Source organism: Vicugna pacos, chromosome 9 (genome assembly GCF_048564905.1).
Source record: "Vicugna pacos chromosome 9, VicPac4, whole genome shotgun sequence".
NCBI classification, from domain to species: domain Eukaryota; kingdom Metazoa; phylum Chordata; class Mammalia; order Artiodactyla; family Camelidae; genus Vicugna; species Vicugna pacos.
The window spans coordinates 53,334,394-53,361,460 of NC_132995.1; the positions used below are offsets into that span (position 1 = coordinate 53,334,394).

Genomic DNA, 27,067 nt, shown 5'->3' on the forward strand with positions numbered 1-27,067 from the left:
CATGGGATAAGGTCTTTCCCACAAGATCATCACATTTGGATCCAACCCTTCTGAATCACTTTTCCACTGAGAGTGGCCAGTATCCGAGTTTTTCTGTCAACGTGGCCTCTGAATCTCTGAAATTCTGATGATGCAGAATTTCCCGGAAGGCAGTTCCTCGGTTTTTCCTGGAAGTTTCCACCAAGATGCTGACACCCAATGTGCATGTTTCGATGTGCCCATGTGCAGACAATGATGCCTGCTGCTTGGTGGTCACCACTAGGACACCTCCCAGCTTCAGGGACGTGGAAAGGTGAAAAAAAAAAAACGTGCATTTTGGATTTGCCAAGGAAAAGGTGATTAGTGCTTGGTAAATATTACTTGATAGGAGGAATGTATGAATGAGTGAATGAGAACATGATGAGTGAGTGGGAAATGTAATTAATTACCCTGAACCTAAGGGAAATGCACCAATGAAACTTATTGATAGATGAAGTAAAACAAATTAGAGTCTCAGTATTTAGGCTTAACCAGAGGTTTTCAGCTGGGGGCCGATGCACCTCCAGGAGACCGCTGTGCCAAATTAATAATGATAAGGAATTATAACCATACCCGCTGAACACTCACTGTACATCATCTCACATAATCCTCCCTGGCAACTCAAAGGCAGTTACTCTTATCACACCCATTTCACAGAGGGAGAAACTGAGGCGCAGAGGGGCTAAGTACCTTGCCCAGGATCAGAAACTAGGTTGACCAGCCAGCCTCTCCTCTCTCCACCCCATCCAGTCCCATCTAGTGGGAAGTCCCCCAGAAGCTGGGATGAGCTCAGGCCCTGTCCCCAGGGCACTCTGCTGGTCTTCACACCAACAGTGTCTCCTCCTGGGCCTCAGTGGCTGGAGGGAATGTGCTTTGACAGGTCAGAACTAGCAGACAGTAAAGAGAGAGGCACCCAGATTTCTCCCTGCAGGCACCTGTGGGCTGCTGCCTGAAATTCCACCATCAGAGCGTCATCTGTTGATAGCTTCGAGGCCTGCTGGAGTGTGGATTCCTCTGGAAGAAGCTGGAGGGGGAGACACCGGTGTGTGGGTGTGTGGGTGTGTGGGTGATCACAAGCCTGGTGGGCAAGTGCTAGGATAAAGTTTATGTCAGCTCCGGGCATCTGTGCCAGGTGAGAAGTCAGGAAGGGCTTCCCAGAGGAGGGCATGTCTGAACTAAGTTCCTGAGTACAAGTTTTCTGTCACTGTACAAATTACCATCGATGACAGAAATGTATCCTCTCATAGCTCTGGAGACCAGAGGGCCACATCAGGGTGTCAGCAGAGCTGGCTCCTTCCTGAGGCTCTGAGGGACAATCTATTCCATGCCCCTCTCCCACCTTCTGGCCGTGGCCGGTAATCCATGCCGTTCCTCCACAGACACATCACTCCAATCTGTGCCTCCATCATCCCGTGGCCTTCCCCTCCACGTCTCTGTGTCCCAAATTTCCCTGTGTGTTCACTTATAAGGACACTTATCATTGGATTTAGGATCCACCCTAAATCCAGGATCATCTCTTCTCAAGATTCTTAAGTACATTGGCAAAGACTGCATTTCCAAATAAGGTCGCATTCACAGGTTCTGGGGTCCTGGGGGTTAAGATGTGGACACAACTTACAGGGGGAAAAGTCGGCTAACTTAGATTGGGGAAGAAGAGGAAAGACATTCCAGGCAGAGGGAACAGTATGTGCAGAGGCACAGTTGGACATGGCTGGAGGAAGGGGAACTCTGGAAGTGGGAGGATACAGGGTAGGTTAAGTAGGTGCTCGCCAGTTCACATCTTGAGTTTGAAAATTGACCGTGAAAATTACAGGAAACCACTAAAGGGTTTTCCTGGGCTATTATCTCATTTGCTTCTCCCTACATCTCTGAGAGGCCAGTCTGATGATCCCCATTTACAGATGAAAACACTGAGGCTTAGAGTGGTGATGTATGCCCAAGAGCAGACCATCAGGAAAACGGCAGATGCAGGATTTGAACTCAAGCCTCATCTAACTCCATGATTGGGAACTTAAATGCTGCAGGGATTTAAAGGCTACTAGGGAAGGAGAAAAGCAACAGAAGCGCGATCAGATCCCAACCTCACCGCTCCGCCTGAGAACAGTTTTCTAAGGCGGGGCCTGTGGGTTGCCATGTTGGTACTCTGAGATCAGTCTCCTTGGCCACAGCTGATTGGTAGAGAGCCTGGTCACCTGACTCAAGCTAAGCCAATCAGGTTCCAAAGAACACGCCCTTGCGTCTTCCTGACGCTGGAAGGTAGCATGGCGGCGACCAGGAGGCTGGGGAGCCTCCTCGCTCAACAGTGTGGCTTTAGGAAACTTCTTGAACCTCTCCGAGCGTCGGTTTCCTTCTCTGGAAGTCGGAAGGATGAAAACAGCACTTTCCTGCGTGGCTGTTGCAGGATTATGTGAAACTCTGGTGAAGTTTTTGCCCAAGACCTGGCACACAGCAAATGCTGGGCAAACCTCAGCTGGCTCGGCTGGTGGTGGATAGAGGGGTGGGACTTGGAGCTATGCGGAGGCCACCTCCTGCCTTGTTCCGGAGGAAGGGGGACAGGGAGAAGGAGCCGGAGAGAGGAGGAGAAGTCACTGGGTCTTGACAGCTTTCCAGGACTTGCTTCCAACTGATAGTAGACTTGGCTGCCCTCCCTGTACTGAGGTTCAAGGAAACGGCTCCGTGGTCCTCACTCGCTGGCCGCCCCTGACTTTGCCCCAGGCTAGCACACGAAGGGGGTTTTGTTATTTGCAATCAGAACCAAACCCAACCCAAACAATACAGAACGCCACCCCCAAAATGCCTTGATTGAGACAGTTTGGCAAGCTGAAGTCCCCATGGAATCCACTGAAACCACCTTTGAACTGGATGCCAGGGTTTTCCTGTCTCAGACCCGGTGACCACGTGAAGAAGCTCCCAGCAGGTCCAAGCTACAGTGTGAGGTAGCTGCCGAGACTCCTAAGCGACCATCCTGCCTGTGACTGCCCAGAGGCCTCAAGTCTGGGGAACACATGCACGGCCTCCCCGCCCCACATTCCGTGCCCACGCCTCCTGCTCTGACGCCTCCTGCTCCCAGATGGGCAGGCTTCTGGAAAGTTCCACACAACTCAGGAACTTGTTGAACAGGTGGGATGAGTCCTTGCCCATTAGGCGTTACCCTGGCCAGACCGGGGATGGAGAAGGTGTGAGAGCAGAGTAAATTGGGGGAATTAAAATCTCACAGGTTATGTGCCAAAGTGTGTGCTAACGTCTAACATCCACTGTGGCCTCAACAACCCAGTTGGAAAGATACCATCACCTATGTTGACAGGAGAAAGAATTGAGGCTTAGATAGTGCAAGTTTCTAACCCAAGGTCACCCAGTTACTGAGTCGTAGGGGACAGTTTTTTTCCCCACCTGAAATCAAGTCTTATTATGAACACTTTCAAATATAAACAAGGCATAGAAAGTGGTAGAATGAACCTCTCTGGACTGATCAGCTAGCTGCCATTGTCCCATCAATACCCTCAAGTTTTGCAAGAGGAGAGTCTGCAATATTTTAAAGTAATCCCCTGACATCATATACATCACCTGGGAGCGCTTCAGCATGCATCTCTAACAGATGAGGATTTGGGGGAACATAGCCTTAAGGTCATTATTATCACAGGATTACCTGGATGGGAAAGTTTAAGTCGGAAGTGCCACACTATGTGCCCTGGGAGGGAGCACAGCCCCAGGCAAGTCCTGTTCTTCCAGGACAAGAACAGGCAAGGTTACTAGAGTAGCAGTTCCCAAAGTGGGATCCTCAGACCAGCAGCAGCCAGCATCAGCATCACCGGGGAACTCAGAGATGCAGATTCTCAGGCCACCCCAGCCCTACTGAGTGAGGGGCTCTGGGTTTGTCTCAGGCAGCCTGTGATGTACCACACCCTCCCAGTGACTCTGAGGTCGGCTCAGGCTCCAGAACTGCCGCTCTCGAGGAAGACAGCGGCACAGGATTCCCTTCTTGCATTCAGTTGATTTATTATTAATACATGTTCTGTCCCTTCACCAAAGGATGCTGGGCGGTTGGCCTTAAGCGGTATTGTCTTCCAGCTGACTGAGGAGCCCAGTGGTCAGTCGGTGAGTCCTGGCTCCTCCTGCCACTTCCGAGATGGCCCTGAGCCAGTCTCCTATTCCATAAGATACACGATGACAGCGCCAGCCTCCTGGGCCAGCTGTGCAGTGAAACTACTAAGTGCTTAGAGCGGTTCCTGGTGCATAGCAGGTGTTTTGGAAGGACTTGCTGTTCTTACCAAATGGGTGGCAGGACTGAGGTAGGTGGCTTCATCTGCATGCCATCATTGGATGCTTGGGTGTGAGCTTGAAACATGTTACCAGGAACCTGACTCTCACAGGCAGGGCTGGGAGGAGGGGCCTCCCAGGAGAGAGTGGGAAGGAGATTTTGGGACTGCTGGGAAGAGCAGGGAGTTCCCCTGGGGCAGGGAGGCTGCAGGCACTGATGTGGCAAGAGATAGTAAGGGAGGAGCTCATGGTTGCCCAGGGTGATGGGCTCCCCAAAGTCCCAGGGAGAAGATAGGAGAGGGGCCTCCCAGCTGCAAGAGCTGCGATGCCCCTGGGAGCCTGACGAAGGTTCCTCTCCCTTGGGGCCCAGTGGGGAGACAGGAGGCAGGAACAGTCAAAGAGTATCGGGGACCCTGGACACCAGGAAGGCTAGGGGTAGCAGGAGGTTGGGGCTGGATTCTGAGCTAACACTGTGTGACAGTTGCCCCGGGTTTGGTTGTCCCCAAGGCTCTGAATCACGAGTTAAGTGTTGTTAGCTTAAATAGGACACAACCTCTCAAACTCTTAATTTAAATGAAAAAAATCTAACATTTTAGATGTTAAAAAAATCTAACAGATTGATAGAAATCTTGTTTCTTTTGCCTGCAGGCATGTGAGAGGAGAGTCACAGGATTAACCTTTGAGAGAATGAAGCTGCCAATCATACAGTGTGATCAGGACAGCAAGTTAGGAAGTGAGACCCCCGATCCACCTGTAGACATTGGAGAGGCTCCTGGTGTGAACTCCCAAGGTATTTCACTTGAAAAATATGCTTATATTAACGAGTCCTGCCCCCTTAAAAATTCTAGAAAAAGCGGTCACTTCTGTAGCCTAACACACAGGTTCTGGTCTCGAAATGCCATTTCCCATTTTTTGAAAATTAAAAAGCAGGGTTTCTTGGAGAAATAGCTGATTCTAAGGCTGAAAATGTACAAAAGAAGGCTGGAATATTTTGTTTTCCCAGATGGCAAGAGGACTATCAAAAAGAGACTCTTTGGATTATGCCACAAGAACCCAAAAGCCAGCTTGAAAAGGCTCCCTGGGGCCGAAGACATGACCGTCGGAGCCTCAGTAAGGATAAAATTGCAATGGATTGAAACCCATCTAGGTTTAAATTCATGAGTTCACAAAAGTGTTTTTAAAATCTAGTGGGCACAGAAACTAACACAACATTGTAAATCAACTATACTTCAATTAAAAAGAAAAAGAAAATGAGTGGGTACCCTTCAGAGGCTGATGGGAACCAGTTTGTTATCTTGAAAACCCGGAAAGGGAAGGTATCCAGGAGTGACTCTGCCTTTCCTGGTCCCCTTGGTAACAAATCATGGGTGGAGGGGGGAGCATCTCTTGATAAAATGTCCCAACAAATACATGAAAAGGCAAAGACAGGATTAGAATATCACATCCCCAGACTGCAGGGATCTGGACATGAGCATCAACAGTACTAACGTCACAAAAAGACCACAAGCCATGAGGAGCCTCCTGATGGAAGAACAGAGGATCAAGGAGATGAAGCTGGAGCCTGATCCAGCCTCCAGATCCCACTGCCAGTTCTCAGGAAATTCCCAGGACGGAGGGACCCGCAGCACTGCACTGGAGTGTGCAATCAGCAAAATCCAGACTGAGGGGAATGCTAGAGGTCAGACAGCCTGAGTCTTTCAAGAGATAAAATGTAAGGGGTTGGTGGGGCGGGGAGATGGATGAGGCGGTGGGCAGAGTAACGGCCTCAGAGGTGTCCATCCCAGTCCCCAGAACCTGGAGATGTATGTGTGACGTGACGTGGCAAAAGGGACTTTGCGGATGTGATTGAGTTAAGGGTCTTGAGAATGGGTTAGCCCTGAACAGCCCCGGAGTAGGTGGGCAGTCTTCTCCTGTTCTAACTTGTAAGAAACGAGGTTCAGAAAACAGGTCCGTTTCTCCAGGGGTCCTGGAAACTGGTGGTAGAGTAGAAATTGGCAGAGTGGATTGCTTCCCCCAAGTCTCTGTGCCAAGCATTCTGTGCATTGAAATCTTTCCCCTCCCGTCCCCGCCTGGATGTTGTGCAAGTGCTCCTCTTCTAGACTGTCCATCTCCACCCTCCTCCCATGCGCTGGGCTCCTCTGTATCCTACAGTCCTGGTTCTCCATCACCTCTTTGGGAGTCTTCCCCAAGCCGCCCAGGGAAGACTCACATGTGCCCCCTCGTGCTCCCACTGGGTCCTGCCCGAGGTGACATTGCAACACATGCCATGTGGTTTGCTCCTTCTCCAGCCAGAGCTCTTGGAGGGTAGGGACCATGTCCAGCTCATCTCTCTCCCAATATCCAGCTCTGTGCAGGTGCATGGTAGGCTCTAAACACAGGATTGTTGAATCAGTGAGTGAGCAAATGGGTGAGGTTGCATCTGCCTTCCCAAGTAGGCCGAGAGCTTCTTAGAAGGGGCTCCCTGAATGCAGCACAATGATCAGGCTTGCAGGTGCCGGCATTGGCTCCAGGGACATGACTTCTGGCTTACCCTCTTCTCTTGGCTGTGTGACTTAGGTCAAGTTACTCAACTACTCTGTGTCTCCCAGGTTGGGTTCCCGTGTGAGCGGTGCTATCTGCTGGCGGTGTTGTCACCTGATCCAAGCAGCCTGTCTCCTCCACAGGCTCTTAGGTATTTGTGGAATGAACGAACCAGCTCACCTACCTACTGGTTAAACCAGGTTCACTGCGGCCGCCCCTTCACCCCACAAGCTTACTATCAGAAGTCTCTTTGTGCCCAGGCTGGCTGCTACAGACGGCAGTGAAACCCAAACCCTGGGGGACACTGATCATGTAGGTGCAACTGGAGTATCTAGTCCAGCAACCCTGGGAGCACCCGCCTTCCCAGGTGGTAGGCCGTGCTCCACGATGTCATTGTCCCTGGGTCTTGCCTCTTCAGTTTCACTGTGGCCAAAGCCCTCGGTTGCCTCTGGCTACACCTCTCTTATTTGTTTATCACTTCGTCACAATGTTAAGCACCTACTATGCACCAGGCACTCCTCCGGGGATTGGGAATAAGGCAAGAGTCATAGGAACAAATTCCCTGCTCGACCCACTGACAGTCTGGTGGGGAGAGGGGGGTCCTGATGGTGAACGTGAACACATCGATGAAGTCAGTGAATAAAAGCTATGGAGGAAAATAAATCAGGATAGGGGAGGGCAGGGTGACAGAGGTGAGGGGACACATCTCTTATATTTTTAACATCTTATTCTGAAATCATTACAGCTTGACAGGAAGCTGCACAGGTGACACAGAGAGACCCTGCATACCCTTCACTGAGATCCTCCAGTGTCACACGTTACATAACTGCCATGCTGGATGGAAGCCGGGCCGCTACAGTGTGGATGTGTTGTTTCCATGTATGGGGTCTCAGGTACAGACCCATGTAAGGACCAGCTCTATCAGGAGACAGAATTGCTCTGTCATCATATAGTCCCACCATCTCTAACTCCTGCCAACCTTGAATTTGCTCTCCATCGCTCTAATTTTGTCATGTCAAGAATGTTCTGAAAGTGGAGTCATACAATATGGGACCTTTTCAGGTTTGCATATATTCTTCACAGATTATCCACGTCTGTGTGCCTGCTCCCTGCAACTTTCTTTACCCCGAAAAACTTCAGGGTGCACGTCCAAAAGGGACATTCTCTTACGTAACGAAGGTAGTGCCGGAAATCGGAAGTTCACGTCTAGACAAGGCTGTTATCTCAGATTCACCAGTTGTCCCACTGATGTCCTTTCTAGCAAACAGTAAAGACATTTCCCCCAGATCCAGGAGCTGATCCAGGATCACAAGTTGCATTTGATCATTATGACTCTTCAGTAGTCTCTTCTCATCTGGAACATTCCATGGCTGTCCATTGCCTTTCCTGACACTTCTGAAGAGCACAAGCCAGCTGTTTGCTGGGCTGCCACTCCTAGTGGGAGTGCTGTTTCCTCCTGGTGGTGCTTGGGTTCAGCACTTTGCCGGAGATACCCTAAAGTGAGGCTCTGTTCCCTCAGTGCACAGGGGGCAGGACACACAATGTCCTTTGTCCCATCGGTGGTCCTGGCGCCCTGCTCCCTTGGTCCAGGTGAGGTCTGCGGGTTTCTGCACCATCACGTGACTGTTCTGCTTTGTAATTCATAACTTTCTCATGGAGACACCCTCGCAATGGGGTAAGTACCCTGTTTCTCATTAACCTTCTATCTGCTTTCTTTTTTAAACGTTATCAGAAGTTTTTATGGAAGCAAAATTTACCTACAGAAAGATACACAAAATGTGAATTCTGCTCAGTGGGCTGTTACAAAGGCAACATCCGGACACTTAAGCCCAGGCCTGAAGGGAGGAGGGCTGGGCCTTGTGACTCACTGAGGGGAGAACACGTCTGGTGAGGGCCCTGTGACGTTCAAAGGCAGGAGGCTGGACTGAGCTCAGCTTGTTTGACCAACAGCCAGGAGGCTGGGGTGCGGGGGTGCAGGGAGGAGCGGGGTTGACAGGAGGGCCATTCTAACAGCTGCTTCTCTGAGCACTAGCCCCACCCATTGGGCACCACCTAACTGGGGAACCCTCAGGCTCTCCAAACTTTCAAAGGGAGTCACTGAGAACTTTGAATGCTTTATTATATCAGAAAGCCAATAGAAATTGTACATGTAACTCCCCATCTGGCTTCCCAGTTTAACTACATATAAACACATTCCTTTTCCATTTTTCCATTCAACAAATAAGAATTCAGAGCCTCCTTTTAAAATATACACCTTCATTGAGATAAAATGCACATCACATAAAATCCACCATTTTGACCATTTTAAAGCCTGCAGTTCAGTGGGTTTTAGTATATTCACGACGTCCTGCAACCATCCCCTCTGTCTAACTCTAGAACGTCATCATCACTCCGAAAACAAACTCCATAACTTTCCGAACTTCCCTCTCTACCCAGCCCCCCACAGTCACTCATCTCCCTCCCTGTGGATTGATTGGCCTGCTCCAGACATTTCATATGGAGGACTCCTACACTAAGGGCCCTTTTGGGTCCGACTTCCTTCTCGCAGCATGAAGCTTGCAAGGTTCAGCCACTTTTTAGCGTGATCGGAGTCCCATCCCTTTTATGGTCAAATCACACACATGGCAGGCATGGACCACATCTGTTCAACCATTCACTGCTGTGACATTTGGGTTGTTTGCACTCCGTGCCTTCTTTTAAACTTGTCAAAGTAATGAAATAGCGTAACTTTGTGGAAATCATGGGAATGGTGGGGATCCCCTGCAGGACCTCTCCCTTGGTCCAGAGACAAGGAGAAGTGCAGTTCAGTTAAAACCTGAAGGGTGAGCCGGAGTTAGCAGGACAAGAGTTTGGGGTGAGGGGGTACTGGGGAGTGTTCCAGGCAGAGGGGGTGGCTGGGGCAGAGGCTAGAGGGAGAGAGTGCACACCTTTGAGAATGGAAGGGGTCTCGTGTGGCCGGAGAGGGGATATGGTGAGAGAGTCAGAGGGCAGGGCTTCATGGCCTGGCTGCAGCTTTTTAAGAGTCTGGACTTTAACCGAGGGAAAAGGAATAGCCAGGGGATGACAGGAGCAGGTGTAAGTGTGCTGGGAGGGAGGGGGTTTTCAGGGGGCAGGACTTTTAGGGCTAAAATGGGGACCATCCCAGCCAAACCGAGATAGTGGGTCACCTCTGAGTAACTATGGGGAGCATGAACTGGTGAGTTTAAATCTGAAGGCCTTGGGCCTTTTTGGATTGGAATTCTCTCGACTCTGAGCCACAGGCCTGGATGCTTTGCAGTTTAGTAAAACAAAAGTAGACATTGAAAGGGAGTTGAACTTCCAACTTATCTATGACGTTCTGGAAAAGACAAAACTATAGAGAGAGTAAAAGGGTCAGTGGTTGCCAGGGGTTTGGGGTGAGAGAGGGATGAACAGGTGGAGGGCAGGAGATTCTGAGGCAGTGAAACTATTCTGTGTGGTACAGTAACGGTAGACATGTGACATCATACATTTGTCAAAACCCACAGAATATAGAACAGCAAGAGTAAACCGTCCTGTAAATGATGGACCTGATACATGGTGAGCTTGCCCTCCAGCCATACCACCACCTTCTAGAAGGTTCGTTACCTCCCCCATCCAAGATCATTCCTTCCTCTTCTGAAAGTCTTCCAGTAAAGATGTTTATTCACGTGCCGGGGGAAACAGTGGTCAGTAGCTACTTGAAGAGTGATAAGGAGGATTCCCAGGCCCATCCCAGCCAACGGGGAAATGTCCCCGGTGATTGACTGGTGATGTCTGCCACAGGCATAGGAGGAGGGAGTGGTGGTGGTGTTTGTGCTGGGTGTTTACCTTTCAGGATTTAGCAAGTCCCAAGACACCTGGTGGCAAGTTCTGTAGGGCTGTACCTTGTCTCTCCTGGTGGAGTTAAGCCCCCTTGGAAATCCAGAAATGCCCAGAGCTGTGGGACGTATTCAGCCAGTATTTCCCCATCATTTATCAAACAGTGACTGTGGACGAAGGGACAGAGCATGACATGAATAGTGCCTGGACTCAGGCTGCGTGTGGGCAAGTGAGGCCACAGTGCTGGTGCAAAGGTGTGAGTCGTGTCATATCTGCAGGTCTCGCTGTGGGAACACGAGCCGAGCATAGTTTTGCCTGGGGCCTCGGCCCTTTCCCTTCCCTCCGCCTGGAATACTGTCCCCCCAGATGTCCACAAGCGTCACTTTGAACCTCATTCAGGCCACTGCTCAGGTGTTACCTCTCCTACATGCTCCAGCCCCGCTTCCTCTCCAGTCCCCACTGTGCTCACTCTACTCATTTCCAGGGGCAGCCACAAGTGACCACAAACCAGGTGGCTTGAAACATTAATTCTCCCACAGTCTAGAGGCCAGAAGTCTGAAATCCAGGTGTCGTCGGCAGGGCCAGGCTCCCTCCAAACGCTCTGGGGTGAATCCTTTCTCATCTCTCCAGCTTTAGGCGGCTCCAGGTGGGCCTTGGCTTGTGGCAGCATCCCTCCCATCTCTGCCCCCAACTCCCCTTGACCTTCTCCTCTGTATCTGTGTCTCTTCTTTTCTGTCTCTTACAGGGACACCCATCATTGGATTTAGGGCCCACCCAGTTAATCCAGGATAATCTCATCTTGAGATCCTTATCTCACTTCTGTCTTCAAAGATTATTCTCCCAAATAAGGTTATGTTCACAGTTTCTGGGCATGAGGACACAGACATATGCTTTCAGGGGGACCGTGACCCAACCCACTATGCTCACTGCCTGACAACACATCATGTGGTGATTTATCTGCAGCTTATCACACCCACTGGGAGAGAGGGTACAAGGGAGCGGGGACAGACTGTGCAGGGGCTCAGCTCCAGGGCCACGTAGCAGGTGCTTAAAAATACTTGCGGAATGAATGAAAGTGGCTTTACATCTCTAGAGTTTAGTTTCTTCATCTATAAAATGATTATATTATTGCTTGTATGCCCAGCCACTAAAAAAGCCAGACAGAGTTGAGGTTTATGCAAAGAGCCATCCCTTCAAACTAAGTCCTAAAACTAAGTATATATTTTAATATATGTAAATACATTTGCGTATATGTATATAACCAGACATATGTGTAAGCATATTTACACATATGTAAATTACATGTTTACATGTATTTATAGAGATATATTTTAATATATGTAAATATACATATATCTCAAAGGAGATACATCTACATATATGTAAATTACATATCTTACATATATGTAGATATATATATCTCCTTTGTGTTCTGTACCCCTTCTGAAAAGGATGCCTTCAAATCCCAACCTTATAATTTGCCAGTGAGGCTTATTACCAAATAAATTTCCAGTGCCTTGGGACAGCATCTTGGCTTCCCAACAGGGTGTATTGTTGGGAGATAATATATGGGTCATGAAATGACACCACTTTCATAGAGAGAGAGTGAATGGGAGTTGAAGAGTATGACCTTATTGTTCAACATGCCCAGAGCAGATGTTTCAAGAAAGGCTGGATGCTTTGGTCTGAGTCGTGCCCTTGACTCTAAGGCTGGTCAGAGCACCTGGGTCACCTTCAGAGCTGCCAGCCTTAGAAAGTTTCCCAGCAAACTGGTCAATGGATTTCTTGAGAGCAGACTCAAGAATTCAGCAGGCTGAAGGCCAAAGGAAAAAATGGACAGGAAAACAATTAAACTGGGTAATTCTGAACACTTCCTTGTCTTCCTGTGTCAGATCAAGTAGTCAAAAATACATAAAGACATGAACAACATAGCCAGAAAGTTGGAATGAATAAATATCAAACTGATTTACTAAGAAAAGTACAGCTTACCAATACCCTTGTTTTAGTGGGATTGAAATATTTACACAAATTGCATACAAACCAGGCACAAAGTCTCAATAGATGAAGAAAAGTTAGTAGACACATGTGCAGACTGCATTTTCTGATCACAATGCAACAAAAACAAAAATTAAGCAAATTCAAACCTAAGAGGGCTCGTTCAGCCATTCCAGTCACAAAGCTGGTTTCTTTAACTGCTTTCTCTGTGATCCACTCCATCTTTTTTCCTTCTTCTTTGTGTTCTTTTTTCTTTCCGTCCCAACAGGTCTGGGTGTTGCACAATATCCCCAACCCAGAATTTACTTACTGAGTGCCCTGGGCATTCTCGTCTCTGATCCACAGATTCCAGCCTTGACAACTCTGAGCTGGAGCAGAAGCAGGGCATTCAAGGGAAAGGCATTTGACCAAAACATCACCCCCTGCTCACAAACAGACTGTTTATCAAACTTTCCCCAAAGCACTCAGTTTGAGGCGCCATCTGTCTTTTGTCGGAACCCTGACTCATGCAGATAGGGAGCGTCATCCCCATTTTGTGGATGAGTAAACTGAGGTGGAAAGAGGTAAGGAAAGTTGTGCAAGGTCACACATTTCAAAGGAACAGGCCTGGGATGCAAATCTGGACGCACACCAGTTTTACTTTTTCCATGATCTCTGGGCCTTCACTGAAATTGGTGGGGCCACTCAGCATGGTGTCTGGAGCAAGAGGGAAAAGGCAGGAGGAACAAGAAGGACCGCTAGAACTGCTGATCAGGTTGAATGGAGCTCAGGTGGCCATCCCTTGGGGAGCAGCTGGGCTCCCCCAGGGAGGGATGGCACAATTTAATGGACACATATGTCCTGGGGGGTCCTTAAGTAACCCTACTTGACAGATGAGAAAACTGAGGCACAGAGGAGGAGCACAGACTTCTCCAAAGCCACCTCTCTCTTAAGTAGTGGGTCTTGTTCTGAATTCCATTCCTACAGAAAGCCAAAACCCTTACACTTCTCAATACATCCATCTGGAGGCTGGGAACCATCCACACTGCACATTCACTCGAACTTGGGAGCCATTTGAGCCCAGCAACTTCCATGTGATGATGAGGAGGAGGGTGACGCTGATGTAGCACCAACAGATGCTGTCTATGTCGAGCCCTACCCTGAGCTCTTCCTAGCCAAGGTGGCCCATCAGATGTTCCCACTTCACTATGAAGGAGGTGCTCTCGTGGTGGGCGTTTCACAGATCAGTAAACGAGGCTCTGAAAATGCAAGAAACCTGCTGGAGGTCCCACGATTAGCAAGCGCAGGCTCCCGTCGTGCAGGTGAGAATAAACAGCTCAGAGATCATGCAACACGGGAGGAGCCCAAAGGCAGTGGAATCCTCAAACTGTCCCGCATCTGGAGGTGAGGTCTTAGCTTCTTCTTAAATAATAAACTGGGAACCGCGGCTCAGAGAGTCCCTGTGCCTGGTCAGGAGCCTCCCACTCCCAGCAGCGGTAGGAATCGGACTCAGCTCCTGTTCACCGTGCTCTCAGCATCTTAGTTGACCGCACTCCGTCGAGGGAGGATCACCTCGACGCTTGGTAAGAAGTCCAGCTTCCTGGCCGCTCCAGACCCAGGGACTCAGGGTAGGGAGGGATCTGGAAAACCGCATTTTAAACAAGCGTTTATCGCCCACCTCCACCCCATCCCCCACTCCAGCTGTTTCTTAGGTTCTGGCAAGTTTGGAAAACATCCCCAGCTATGATGCGCAGCTGCAGCGGCGGGGGCTTCCTGGGCTGCTGCGGCCCCCCAAGATTGGAAAAGTCCCGGGCAAGCTCGCGGGGCGGGGCGGGGCTGGGCCAGGTGTGCCGAATGCTGCCTGGTGCGCAGCCCCGCCCCGGGGGCGGGGCCTCACCTGCGGCGAGCAGGTAGGCGGCTACCTGGTAACCTGGGCTGGCCCGGGAAGCTTGGGTGCACGCAGCCAGCCCCGGGCGCAGCAGGGACCGAGGGACGCGGGCAGGGGCGGCCGCCGGCGTGACGGGAGGCTGAGAGAGGGGCCTCCGCCCGCTCACCATGGTCGAGGGCCGCTTCTCCAAGTTCTTGCAGAAACTCACCTTCTCGGGCGCAGGCCACCAGTACGAGCCGCTGGAGAGGGGCGAATTGGAAAGCTTGGTGAGTCCGAGCGACTGGGCGCAGGGTGTGCGACCTGACCCCCACCCTACCCCACCCCAAGACCCTATCCTCGCGCTGCGGACTGCGCTCCCTCAGCTATCCTGCCTCCCCGTGGCTCTAGAAAGGCGTCTTCATAGCAACGCCAGCTCGTGTTTCTGCTCTGGGCCGGGAGCTCGCCGTTTAACCCTCGCTTCCCAGCCCATTTTGCATATGCGAAACTGAGGCCGAGACAGGTTGAGTTGGGCACACAGCTAGCAAACGACCCAGCTGAGAACTTAACCTAGGCTTCTCTGACTGCAGAGAATTTAAATTCCTGGGTCTCCATACGCCGGCTGCTATCTGGAGTTTTTGAAGTGACTCAGAGTCGGCGGCGGGGGAAGGGGGCACAGGTGGTTATTAAAGAGATGGAAAAAACAAAAATGAAACCTGTTACACAAATGTTTGAGCAGTAGTAGTAGCAGTAATGATGGGAATCAAGGTAAGAGTGGCCCTGCATCCTAGCTTCTCTTCCCACCACCGCAGAGCCACAGAGCCACTTTTTAAAAGCCACTCAGATTTGTATGTTAACTTTGCAGTCTCCAAGACCCTCTAGGATAAACCAATAGGATTCTAGGGCCAGGGGAATTTTTAACCAGTGGACAAACTGACAAAGCTGTCCCCCAAAGCCCTTCCACATGGAGAACCCAGAGGTGAAGCAGGGAGGACCGGTGACCCACCAACTTTGTCCTTAGCTTCTAAGCAGAACTCACTGCAGGATACAAGAGCAGAGAGCACTGAATTTCTGCAAAAGCGTCTCTGGGTTGCACTTTGTTTTTCTTTGAAGTGTAATCAGTTATTCAAAAATAAAATTGCTGAAGTGGAATGAGCTCTGGAGGTGCTCATGGTCTTTAGACAGCTGAAGGGAAACCTCAAAGTTAAGTTTTCTTTTTGATGAAAGAGATCAGCTGGAAAAACTTGACAACAGTCAAAACATGTTGGTTGTATGAACCTTAAATGTGCACTTAAAAAATAGTATTTTACAAATGGATGTTAACATGAGAATTCTGGTGTTAGGGTGCTAGACCACAGGGCTGTGTAACTAGCTGTTCTCAAATCTATTTTTCTGAAGCGACGTATTTATTAAACATGGATTGGATATAGAGTTATATGCCGTGTAACTTGTTCTGTTAAAGGAGTATGAAGTTAGTTTGCCAACATGGTTGCCTGTTTTGTGTTACTTTGCTTTTTTTTCTTCCTATCTTTTGATTTTTGCATCAAACTGGGTATTTTTCAAACACTTCTGATGTAGTTGGTTACGATTGGATTTTATAGGATGTCCAGGTTTGCCAAGTATTCAGGTGAGCCAGGTGCACCAGATATGGGGATGATGTAAGATGAATAGAGATGCCGGGGTGAATTTGATCTCTGCACCAAAGTGGGTTTCATGTCCCCAAAGCTCTTCAGAGGGGCCCTCGAGGGTGGGACAGGTCTTCCTTCACCTGTCTGTAGGTATGTAGGGAGCAGGGGTCACCCACTGGATATAGACTAGGTAGGTGTTCTCAGCTGTCCCATGAAGGGTGTGTGATGGTACGGAGGGGTGGTGAGATGGGAGACCCAGGCAGCCAGCAGCAAAGGCTGGCTGAGAGACAAAATGTCCTGTCTCTAAAGGCGATATGTGCAATCCCAGGAAATTACAAGAAAAGTAAATGGGAAGTGTGATGAGGGAGGAGGCCAGCCGGGCCAAGTAACCTGCTTCCTGCCAGCTCAGCTCCCAGCCTTGGCTCTCACACTTACATCCTGCAACTTGAACTCTTTTTTTTTCCCCCTCAAGAAAGTTTGAAAGAGAAGCAAAGTTTGCTTACTGTGATCTTTTGCACAATAGTCAGAACTCTCTTTTATGAGCACTTACTGTATATGATGTCCTAGGCAGCCTCTCAACTGCCCCGCCACTTGGCCAGGTGACCCTAGTTGTAATACTAATTATTATTGAGAACTCGCTGTCTTTTCGCCCCTAGGTGAGGTTTATTATTATACTCATGAGACAGATGAGGATGGAGAGGCTCTCAGGTCAAGCCAGGTGGTAAGGATACACGGATACACCTGTGTACAAAACAAAGTTCACGGGGGCAGCTGGCAGTCAACAGAAAACAAGAGATGTTTAATTCAGGATCCAACGGTCTCAGGTATGATGGAGAATAAAAAAGCAGAGGGACTGGGCAGGGGGAAGATGGTTGAGACAGGCATGGGGGAGGACCCCTGAGTCAGGAGCATCTGACGCTGAATCAGCACAGATCTTGTGACTCCAAAGTTGGCTCATTCTTGCTGCATTTCCAGCATAATGAAAAGAAAAGCGTTTGGGAGACCCCCTTTCATTACTGGAAAAAAGCTCTTTGCTGACCTGAGCTTTGGGTAAGGAAAACATTGGACCAGAAATTCTTGCTTCCCAGATGACTCAGTGCCAATTCTGGGGAATTTATCTTTGACCCTCAGGGCTCCCATCTCTTCACTGGGACTGGCACAGCTCCATCCTGAGCTGCCTTTCCCAGTTGATGAACTGATTCATCTTCCTGGGGCTCCGCAGGGTGAAGACTGGGTTCCAACAGACCTGTGTAGTAGTCACCCATTCATTCAGTCTAGATTCATAGAGCACCTACCGTGTGTTAGGCCAGTGCTGCCTGCCAGGGATGGGGTGGAGAAAAGGTACACAGGCTCCCTGCCCTTGTGGGTCCCTGTCCTTGTGGCAGAGGTGGGTCCCAAACTGCAGATCCTAGTTGACTATTTAATGAGAAGGGATGTTTAAGATTCATAAGAATGGCAAAGACTAGGAGGTGTGGGAAGGGCAGAGTTGATGGAGAGTTCTAGGCAGAAGGGAGTGAGGGGCAGGGGTTCGTGGGAGAGGAGAGGAAGAGGCTGCAGACGGGGACAACACAGAGCCTTCGAGCTTGGTGAAGAGTTTGGGCATCATCCGCAGAGCAACAGGGAATCACTGAAACTTTTAAGCTGGGGCATGACATTCATTCATTTATTTACAGATGCACCAAACATGAGGAATGCAGTAAACGGGACACAGATTTGCGTTTTTAAGAGATCACACTTGGGTTGCAGGAAGACATTGTATGAGAGGGAGTTCTGAGGCTTTACACACGTGCATGTGCACACACAGATCATTGGTGTTTCTCAAAATTTAGCAATATATGCCATCTTCTTGAAGAAATGTAAGCTCCCAATGCCATCTTAAATTATTCATAACAAAATGTGACTTATAAATAAGTATAAGCCTCATACTTGCAGTAAAAGTAGGTGTGTGCTTATAACTCAACTCGATAAAATAGAACTACATTTATAATAAAATTATGAAGTATAATATAATTATGAAGTACAAAGGTAGCAACTGCATTTGGACATGACTGATGTTTTATTAAAACTCAGGCAGTGACATTGGTTGTGTTCGTTGTCGATCACTGTATAACCAATCACTCCAAAATGAGGCAACTGAAAACAATGAATGTTGATTCTCTCCCAGTTTCTGTGGGTCGAGCACCTGGGGGTGGCTGCGCTTGGTGCTTGTGGCTCCAGGTGTCTCGTGGGGTTGCTGTCCATCCCTCACCAGGGCTGTGGTCTCATCTAAAGGCTCCCGGGGCAGAAGGGGACAGGAACTACTTATAAGCTCCCTGTTGTGGCTGCTTGTGGGTCTCAGACTGCAGCTGCACGGGCCTCTCCACAGGGCTGCCCCCTGGCTTGGCCGCTCTCTTCTTGAGGACGGATGATCCTTTTATCACCCAGTCTTGGAAGTGATGTCTCATCACTTCTGCCATGTTCTGTTCATTAGAAAGAGTCTGGGTCTCTCTGGTTCCCAAGGGGAGGAGTTACACAAGAGTGTGAGTAAGGGAGGCAGGGATGATCAGGGGTCATCTTAGAGGCTGTCCGCCACAGTGGTAGGAAGTAATAGTTCCTTAAATGAGATCATTCAGGTGAAAAACAGAACCCCACGTGGCACAAAGTCTGCTCCCTAGTTGTCTGTTTTTGTTAGTGTTTTTATTAGTCTTAAGTTCTGTCTTTAGACTTTTGAATTTTGACTTTGACAAAGCTCATGGTGGCAATGTCTAATGCCATGTGTAAGTACAACATGGCATTTAAACACATCTAGAATTTGTTCGCTGGATTAGGGCAACCAGCCTCATACTTAACCCAAACTGTCCAAAATGCTGATTTTAAAGGCTGTCATTGGAGAACCATGGAACTGGCTGGTTCACTTGGAGATAAGGTGAGCGCCAGGCATTGTGGAAAGGATATTTCTTCACTTTGTCTTGATTACCATAATAGCTGCTCATCAGCTGTGGCAAGTAGATTTGACAGAGGCTGGGTTCACTTACGGCCCTTGCTTGGATTGGAACTCCGCTCTTCAAGGGTGAGACGTTTTAGAGCTGACTCACCAAGACCACTACTGTGAACCATGTGATGGCTTCGTTCTCCTGCCGGTTCTGAGCCACTGAGAAACTGTCATTCGTTCAGAGTGTCATGTGATTGTTGTCACAGATGCAAACGTGGCCCTAGTGTCACATCACAGTGCTGTCTTATAAGTTGGCCACCCAGAAGTTCTGTATCAGATATTCTATTAGGCTGATTATTAAAATACACATTCTCGGTTTGGACGATCTTAGAAAACTTGTGGGCTCTTAAGAATGTCTGAAGATGCCATTTTAGAAACCGTGTCCCAGATCCAATGTCATAACCTGTTTTGTTCGGGATAAGGAATCCTAGATCCCCTGAGCCCCTAAGAGGAGGGAACCAGCAGGCTTGCAGATGGCTGTCTTCTTGTGTCCTCGCCTGGTCTTCCCTCTGTGTCCTGATCTCCTCTTAACAGGATCCCAGTCAGATTAGATCAGGGCCATCCTAATCAACTCGTTTTAACTTAATCACATCTTCAAAGGCCCTGTCTCCAAATATAGTCACAGTCTGAGGTACTGGGGGTTAGGACTTCAACATACGAATTTGGGAATAACACAGTCCAGCCCATAACACCGTGTTACTGGTGGAAAATACCTGGAAGGGTACTTGGTGGAGTCGGGAGCCGTGGGCCCCAATGGGGAAATACGTAGTCTTCTGCTGAAGTTGCAGACCCTCTTAAAGTTGTGTTTATTAACTCCACCATGTGCCCCAGATCCCTGGAAATGGACTGTATTTTTCCGGCTGGGCCGTCTTCCCCACAACCTTCCCCGGGGGTGATGAACGGAGCCCAGCAGAACACGTGTCTGACCCAACTTGAAATTCAAGTCCACGCCAAGGAAGAAGTGTTCAGAATTCATGATCCTGGAGTCCCTGGAGGAACAGAGACTTAAAACATCTAGAACAAAGTCAGGCGCCACATGTAATTACTCTTCATATTTCAAATCACTGAAACCAGCCTCCCAGGTTAACCAGGTCTGGTAACTTTACAGCTGACAGCTGGCATCACCACTGAGAACATCTCAGAATCCTCCTGACTATGCCTCTCCAGCAAGACTGAATTTGGGGGACCTCTTGGGTGTAGGGGAAAGAAGATTGGCCTAGAAGCCCACTCCTAACCAGGAAATCTTGGTTTAGGCCAGGGATGGGGGCCAGAAGCCCAGAGTTTGAGCCCGAGGTCCATCACCAGGGCTATGTGAATTTGAGTAAATAGACTTCGTCTCTCCACTTCAGAGTGTCTTTGTCTGCAAGTGGGCTCGTGCTCTTAGAGGCTTTGGGTTTCCTCATAGGTGGCTCTTCGTGAAGATTAGGTTAGGTGATGTATATAAATACTTACACGGGCCTGCCTTCCTCAGTGAATGTAGTAGTAAAACGAGAATAAGCGAGCACATGTGTTTAAAGCCCTGCACAGTGCCTAGTTCAAAGAGTGGCAGTGGTTTTTATTATCAATCATAACTGTCTTGTTCCTTTCCTAACCTTGGGTCGAACACTCAGCTCCATGCTCAGGGAGGTACTCAGTGGTGGGGGCAGGACTGGCTACATAATTGGCAAGATGAAAATATGGGGTCCCTTCTTGAAAAATGACTAAGAATTTAGGATGGCGCCAGCAGGGCATTGCATGCAGCACGTGCCCTCCTGAGCACACCCATGGAGCCAGCCCTGGAGTGGGTGGGTCATTGTATGAGGTCCGCAGTCAGGGATGCCGGCAAGGTCTGCCAGTTGGCTCAGCCTCTGTGCAGACCATTCTTCTGACCCTCATGTATCTTTGTGGCTTTAGATCAGCTGTTCCCCAAGTGTGGTCTGCGACCCAGCACTCTTGAGCTGTCACCAGTCCTGGGGTGGTTCTGATGCTCACTTGAGGTTGAGAACCACTGCTTCTCCATCCCTCTGGCATCCATTTTCCAGAGGCTGGACCCTTTTAATAAGCAAAACACCTATCTTACCAAACAGAGCTGATGGTCTGGTGGGTAAGATAGATAATCATCAAATAATTATACTAGTGGATGTATTATTGCAAACAGAGATGAGCCCCATGTAGGAAAGCAGCACGTATAACAGAGGAGTTGGACACAGCCTGTATATGGGGGAGTGGTGGGGCTGCCGCTGTAGCAATCTGGGGAGACTTCCTGGAGGAGGTGGCAGATCCTTGGAGCACTGAGATTTGCAAGCTACACGTTCTCCCGTATTTGTCCTTTTAACTTTTTTACATCGGCCACATTTCATACACACCCTGGAGTGTGGCCTCCCTCCTCTAATCTGGGAGCTGCCTCTCCGTCTAGTGAATTCTGCAGTCTCTTTCAGCAGCACCTCATCTCCAGTTTCAGAAATCACCCCACTGGACTACCCTTCTCTCTGTGCCTCCCATCCCCATTACCAGCATATTGAAATTTGAGTGACAGTTTCACCTTCATTGTTCGTTGAGTTAGGCTAATATTAGCTGCTATTTTTCTACTGTCTTTTATGAACCAGGAACTATATGTGTTCTATTCTTAATTTCCCTCCCTCTTTGTCCTTTCTTCTTTTCCCTTTCTAAGCTCTTAGTTTTTTTTCCTTTCTTTTCATAAAACACAGTAAGAATGGGCACAGTATGAAATTCCTCCTTCACCCCCCCCCCCACTTCTTTGCTTTCACTTTCCGCCTTGGTAGGGGGTGGAGGGAGGGATGTCTCGCAGCTAAGCAGTTTGCAGTAATCAGATTATCCTTTGCTTGGGCGTTCCTGGCCCCCTTTCCAGGCAATTCTAGAGAGGCTGTGGTTAGGAGCACTAGAGTCTGCAGTGCCAGCGACCTTAATATCAAGTCTCATTCTGCTACTTGCCAGCAGAAGACCTTGAGCAAATTCCTCTGTTTTTCCATGCCTCTTTTCTCTTCTGTACAATGGGTGTACAAGTCAGAGATCTGTTGTGGGGTGGAATGAATCGATAAGCATAAAATACTTACGGCAGACCTGATCACAGTGATTATTATTATTTATATACAACTACCTAAGTCTCTTTGCATTTTTAAACATACTTAGGGTCATACTGCACATACCATCTGCAACTCTTCCGCCCTCCCCACCTCCCTGCAACACATCCAAATCAGGCACATTCTTTTTTATCTTCCCCTTAGGAAGTACTTTACTATTTAAATTTTGTACAGTACTATTCGTTTTTAAAGATGTATACGCTCATGTAATCCTGACCACAATAAAAATATAAAATACTTTCACCATCCCCAAAAGTTTCTTTGCAAGGACATTGTTTTCTAACAGCTGTGTAGGCATTTTTATTTAATCCTCCTCCCCAACTGATAGGCATTTAGGTAGTTTCTTTCCTTTAATTTTTAGAACAGTGGTCCACTGAACATCTGTGGATGCACCACATTATTTTGAATCCTTGCACAAATCTCTGCAGAAATCTGAAGCTTAGAAAGTGATGTAATCCACCTAGCCTCCTGCTGCTCTCCCAGGAATTTGGACCCAGGTCTGCCTGAATTTTGTGCTTGTTTTCTCCACTCATACTGACCAGGTTCCTCTTCTATTATGTTACTGTTTTCCCCATTGTAATTAGTTAGTATTTTATGATGAGTCATGTTGAGGGTATGTCAATTAACAGCCTCACACCATTTCTTGCTCTTAGTTTTAGTGTCTGTTGGTGATCCTTGCCTGAATCAACGACTTTTACAATGTTTGCTCAATGATGATTTTTCTGATTCCATCGTTCCTCCCTCATTTATTAATTGATGTCCTGGTATCAGGACACACTGCCCCTTTCCCCTCTTCATTGAGTCATTTAGGTATTCACTCATATATCACCATGAATTCATGAATTCCTATTTTATTAGTGTTATTAAGATTTGTTACCATCATTTTTAAAAAATATATATATTTTTATTGAAGTATAGTCAGATTATGATGTGTCAATTTCTGGTGTACAGCACAATGCTTCAGTCATACATGAACATACATATGTTGTTTTCATATTCTTTTTCACCGTAAGTTACAAGATACTGAATATAGTTCTCTATGCTATACAGAAGAAACTTGTTTGTTTATTTTATATATAGTAGTTAGTATCTGCAAATCTCAAACTCCCTATTTATCCCTCCTTCCTGCTCCCTTTCTGCCCTGATAACCGTAAGTTTGTTTTCCATGTCTGTAAATCTGTTTCTGTTTTGTAAATAAGGGCATTTGTCTTTTTTTTTTTTTTTTTTTTAGATTCCACATATGAGTGATATCATACGGTATTTTTCTTTCTCTTTCTGGCCTACTTCATTTAGAATGACATTCTCCAGGGCCATCCATGTTGCTGCAAATGACATTATTTTATTCTTTTTTATGGCTGAGTAAGTATTCCATTGTATAAATACACCACAGCTTCTTTATCCAGTCATCTGTCAATGGACATTTAGGTTGTTTCCATGTCCTGGCTATTGTAAATAGTGCTGTTATGAACTTCTGGGGTGCATGCATCTTTTTGAATTAAGGTTCCCTCTGGATATATGCCCAGGAGTGGGATTGCTGGATAATATGGTAACCCTATTTTTAGTCTTCTGAGGAATCTCCATACTGTTTTCCATAATGGCTGCACCAAACTATTTCCTACCAACAGTGTAGGTGGGTTCCCTTTTCTCCACACCCTCTCCAGCATTTATCATTTGTGGACTTTTGAATGACGGCCATTCTGACTGGTGTGAGGTGATACCTCATTATAGTTTTGATTTGCATTTCTCTGATAATTAGTGATATTGAGCATTTCTTCATGTGCCTATTGGCCATGCGTATATCTTCATTGGAGAATTGCTTGTTTAGGTCTACTGCCCATTTTTGGATTGGGTTCTTTGTTTTTTTCTTATTAAGTTGTATATTACCATCATTTTTTATTTTGAGGCTCAGATTGTCCTAGATTCGGCCAATAGAAGGCCCTTCTCACAGTGACTTTTGTGTCCTCTGGACATTTTCCCATCATTTTTGGAGCACTTTCCTACTTTCTGGCATTACAAGAAATTCCAGGCTCATATGTTACTTTCCCTGTCCCTACCATGGAATCAGCCATTTCTCCCAGAAGTCTTTGCTCTCTTTGCTGGAAGACTGGTATTTAGAAACCAAGGTCTGGTGCGATGTGTGCTTATGCTCCTGGGATATTATGGCCCCTGGATCCTCTCAGAGCAGGCATGGATGTGTACGCTGTGGATCCATATGTAGTTTACACCTGTGTGTATGTGTATACATATATTTTTTAATATATTTGACCACAGATGTCAATGCAATAGGTACCACAGGGTTGGCGCCAGCCCTTTGTATATTTGTAACTCCGTTCTCCAACAGTGAGGGTGCCAGCTCCCACTATCTTTGGTATATTTACCTATTGCACAGTCTCCTGTGTAACCAGACTCCTGACCTAGCCAGCCACCTGTTGGCCTCCAACCCCGTAGGCCCCCACCTAGCCTGGCCATCTTCCCTCTTGGCCCCTGCCTGCGTGGGCCACCCCCTAGCAAGGTATGTACTCTTGAGTATCTCCTTCTGTTCTGTTGGCAGTTCTGTTTGTGAATGGACCCACAAAGGGTCATTTGGTGAGAGAAGACTCTTGGAGGATGTGGGCTAGCTGCACTGGCCACAGTGCTGAGCTTTGCTCAGCCACCACCACGGGAAGTGGTGTAGATTAAGAAGCACTGTCCTCCGTAACCCATCACTGTGCCTTTTACTGCTTCCCCCTTTGGCAGTCTACATCTGCCGTTGCCCCTGGCAACCACCTGCCACTCCTGCCCCCTCCAGCCCTGGCATGGCTCCCAGCCTCTGGGGGCATTGAGATCTTCCAGGTGCTCAGTGCCATGACCCATCTTCCTTCCCAAACACTGTGCTGGGCACTTGGGTGTAAGTTGGATAGGACCAGCCACTGCCCAGTGGAGCTCACGGTCCAGTGCTGGAGGTGGACAAGTGAGTCAACAGTGTGCTGGGCATTAGAGGACAGGGAGTCTCGGAGCTCAGAGAGCCAGGTTCCTTCTGGGACTTTCGGTGGATGATTGATGATGTGTCAGTTTCCTCGGACTGCAGTAACAAATGACCACAGAGTTGGTGGCTTAAAACACACAACTTTGTTCTGTCGCAGTCTTGGAGGTCAGAAGTCTGGCCTGTGTCTCACTGGGTTAAAATCAAAATGTCAGCAGGACGGCTTTCCTTCCGGGGGCTCTATGGGAGAATCTGTTTCCCCGCCTTTTTCCCGGTTCTGAAGCCTATCCACATCCCTTGTCTTGGGGCCCCCTCCTCCACCTTCAGAGCCAGGAAGCACATTACTCCAACCTCTGCACCTGTTATCATGTCTCCTTCTCTGCCTCTCCTGCCTCCCATGTGTAAGGACCCTTGTGATGACATGGGGCCACCAGGATAATCCAGGATGGTCTCCCCAGCTTCAGAGCCTCAACTGTCACATCTGCAGAGTCCTTTTTGCCAGGTCAGGTCACATATTCATAGGTCCCGGGGATTAGGACGTGGTGTCTCTGGGGGCATTACTGAGCCTCTGCTCCCCTCTGCACTCACCACTCTCTCTCTGTGCCACTTGGAGGATCCAGAAAGTTGTGTTTTTCTATTTTCTCCCATTTGTGCAACACAATACCCACCAGAAAGTTTTCTTGTGTTTTTATAGAACAGAGACTGAAAGGGCTGACTCAGGAATCAACCAGTGCAGCCATTTCTTCATCTGTAGGACGGGGATAAAAGTCTCCTCCACCCTAAAGTGCTGCTATGATGATGAAATGAGCTTGTATCTGTTGAATGCTAAGCAGGATGTCTGATATCATAATGTTAGCTAGCTATTTGCTGTTTCATTAGCATCAATTGTTGGAGCCACGGTTGTTTCATTGTCCTCATGATCTGTTAGCTGCTCTCTGCGCCCCCCATCATTGGCCATCTCCTCTTGTCTGCCTGACTCCTAGAAAGACCTGGGGGTACCTGCTGCCTCAGGGCCTCAGCCCCACCCTTCCTCCAGGAAGCAGAAGGACCCTCCCTGCTTGGGCTCCCTCAGCTCCCCTGGGGCCCCAGTACTTCCTACCTGGTACTTGGCCCATTTGACACGGCCTCTTCTCTCCTCCAAGATGGCGACCCCTTAAAATCAAGACCCAGGGGGTTGTTATTTGAATGCATCTCCCAGCCAGGCATCCTCAGCTCAGTTCCTGCTGTGTGTTAGAATCGCCTGGGGCTTTTAGGAATCCTGATGGCTGGGGTCCCACTCTGCAATTGGCCTGGGGATAGGCCACAGCACGTGTATTCTAACACGACCCCAGTGGTTCCCTAACTCTGCGGTGCATCAGAATCCCCTGGAGAATGTGTTAAAACACAGATGGCAGGGTCCACCCCCAGAGATTCTGATCCATCCATCCAGGATGGGGCCTGAGAATCTGCATCTCTAGTGAGCTCCAGGTGAGGCTGAGCTGAGAACCACATGTCGAGAACCTCCAGACTAAAGTAAAACTGGATAAATCATAGAAACATGCCTTGGGAGAGACTGGTACAGAAGTCTCAGAAAGGAGGAAGTGTTTGCATTGAGTGAGGCTCGTTTGCCCCTCATTTTAAACATCACCTCCTTCGTGACGCCTGGCCCATTGTTCTTGGGTTACTGTGACCCTTACACCATTCCCCTCCCATTTCATTGATCCCAAGAACTGCATCCACCCAGATTATGAAATCCTCAAAGGGTACAGGTTGTGTGGTTCCCTGGGCCCCAGGCTGTCTCTCTTTATAGAGGAGGTGTCCCCGTCCTAGCGCTGTCATGTGGGTCACAGTTGTCTCTCGGTTTGTTCCTGCCTCGTGTTGCAGATATCCAGAAGATATCCAGCTGGATTTGCATTTCAGATAAATGTTGGATCACTTCTTAGTAGTTGTGGGTCCCATGCAGTGTTTGCCAAGTACATCTACTGAAAAAAAAAA

At 48.3% G+C, this 27,067-nt stretch overlaps 1 protein-coding gene and 1 long non-coding RNA gene across 5 annotated transcripts in view; both read left to right on the plus strand.

The window, feature by feature from the left end:
- Window positions 1–2,305: 2,305 nt before the first annotated feature.
- LOC140698204 (uncharacterized) lies at window positions 2,306–14,391 on the plus strand. 3 transcript variants are annotated; one of them, XR_012075837.1, is made up of 6 exons: window positions 2,306–3,138; window positions 4,048–4,113; window positions 4,924–5,065; window positions 7,541–8,470; window positions 10,302–10,392; window positions 13,576–14,391. It is a non-coding gene; the product is annotated as an uncharacterized lncRNA (long non-coding RNA). The 3 variants fall into 3 exon arrangements; XR_012075838.1 differs by lacking the exon at window positions 4,048–4,113; XR_012075836.1 differs by lacking the exon at window positions 2,306–3,138 and having other exon boundaries at window positions 3,586–4,113.
- Window positions 14,392–14,503: 112 nt separating this feature from the next.
- The window catches only part of ATP2C2 (ATPase secretory pathway Ca2+ transporting 2), a 58,248-nt gene continuing 45,684 nt past the window's right edge, over window positions 14,504–27,067 (plus strand). For both annotated transcript variants that reach the window (XM_072967839.1, XM_072967840.1), the window contains exon 1: window positions 14,504–14,742. In XM_072967839.1, coding sequence (XP_072823940.1) covers window positions 14,644–14,742 — 99 coding nt within the window. In that variant the 5' untranslated portion in view covers window positions 14,504–14,643. The remainder of the gene's footprint in view (window positions 14,743–27,067) is intronic.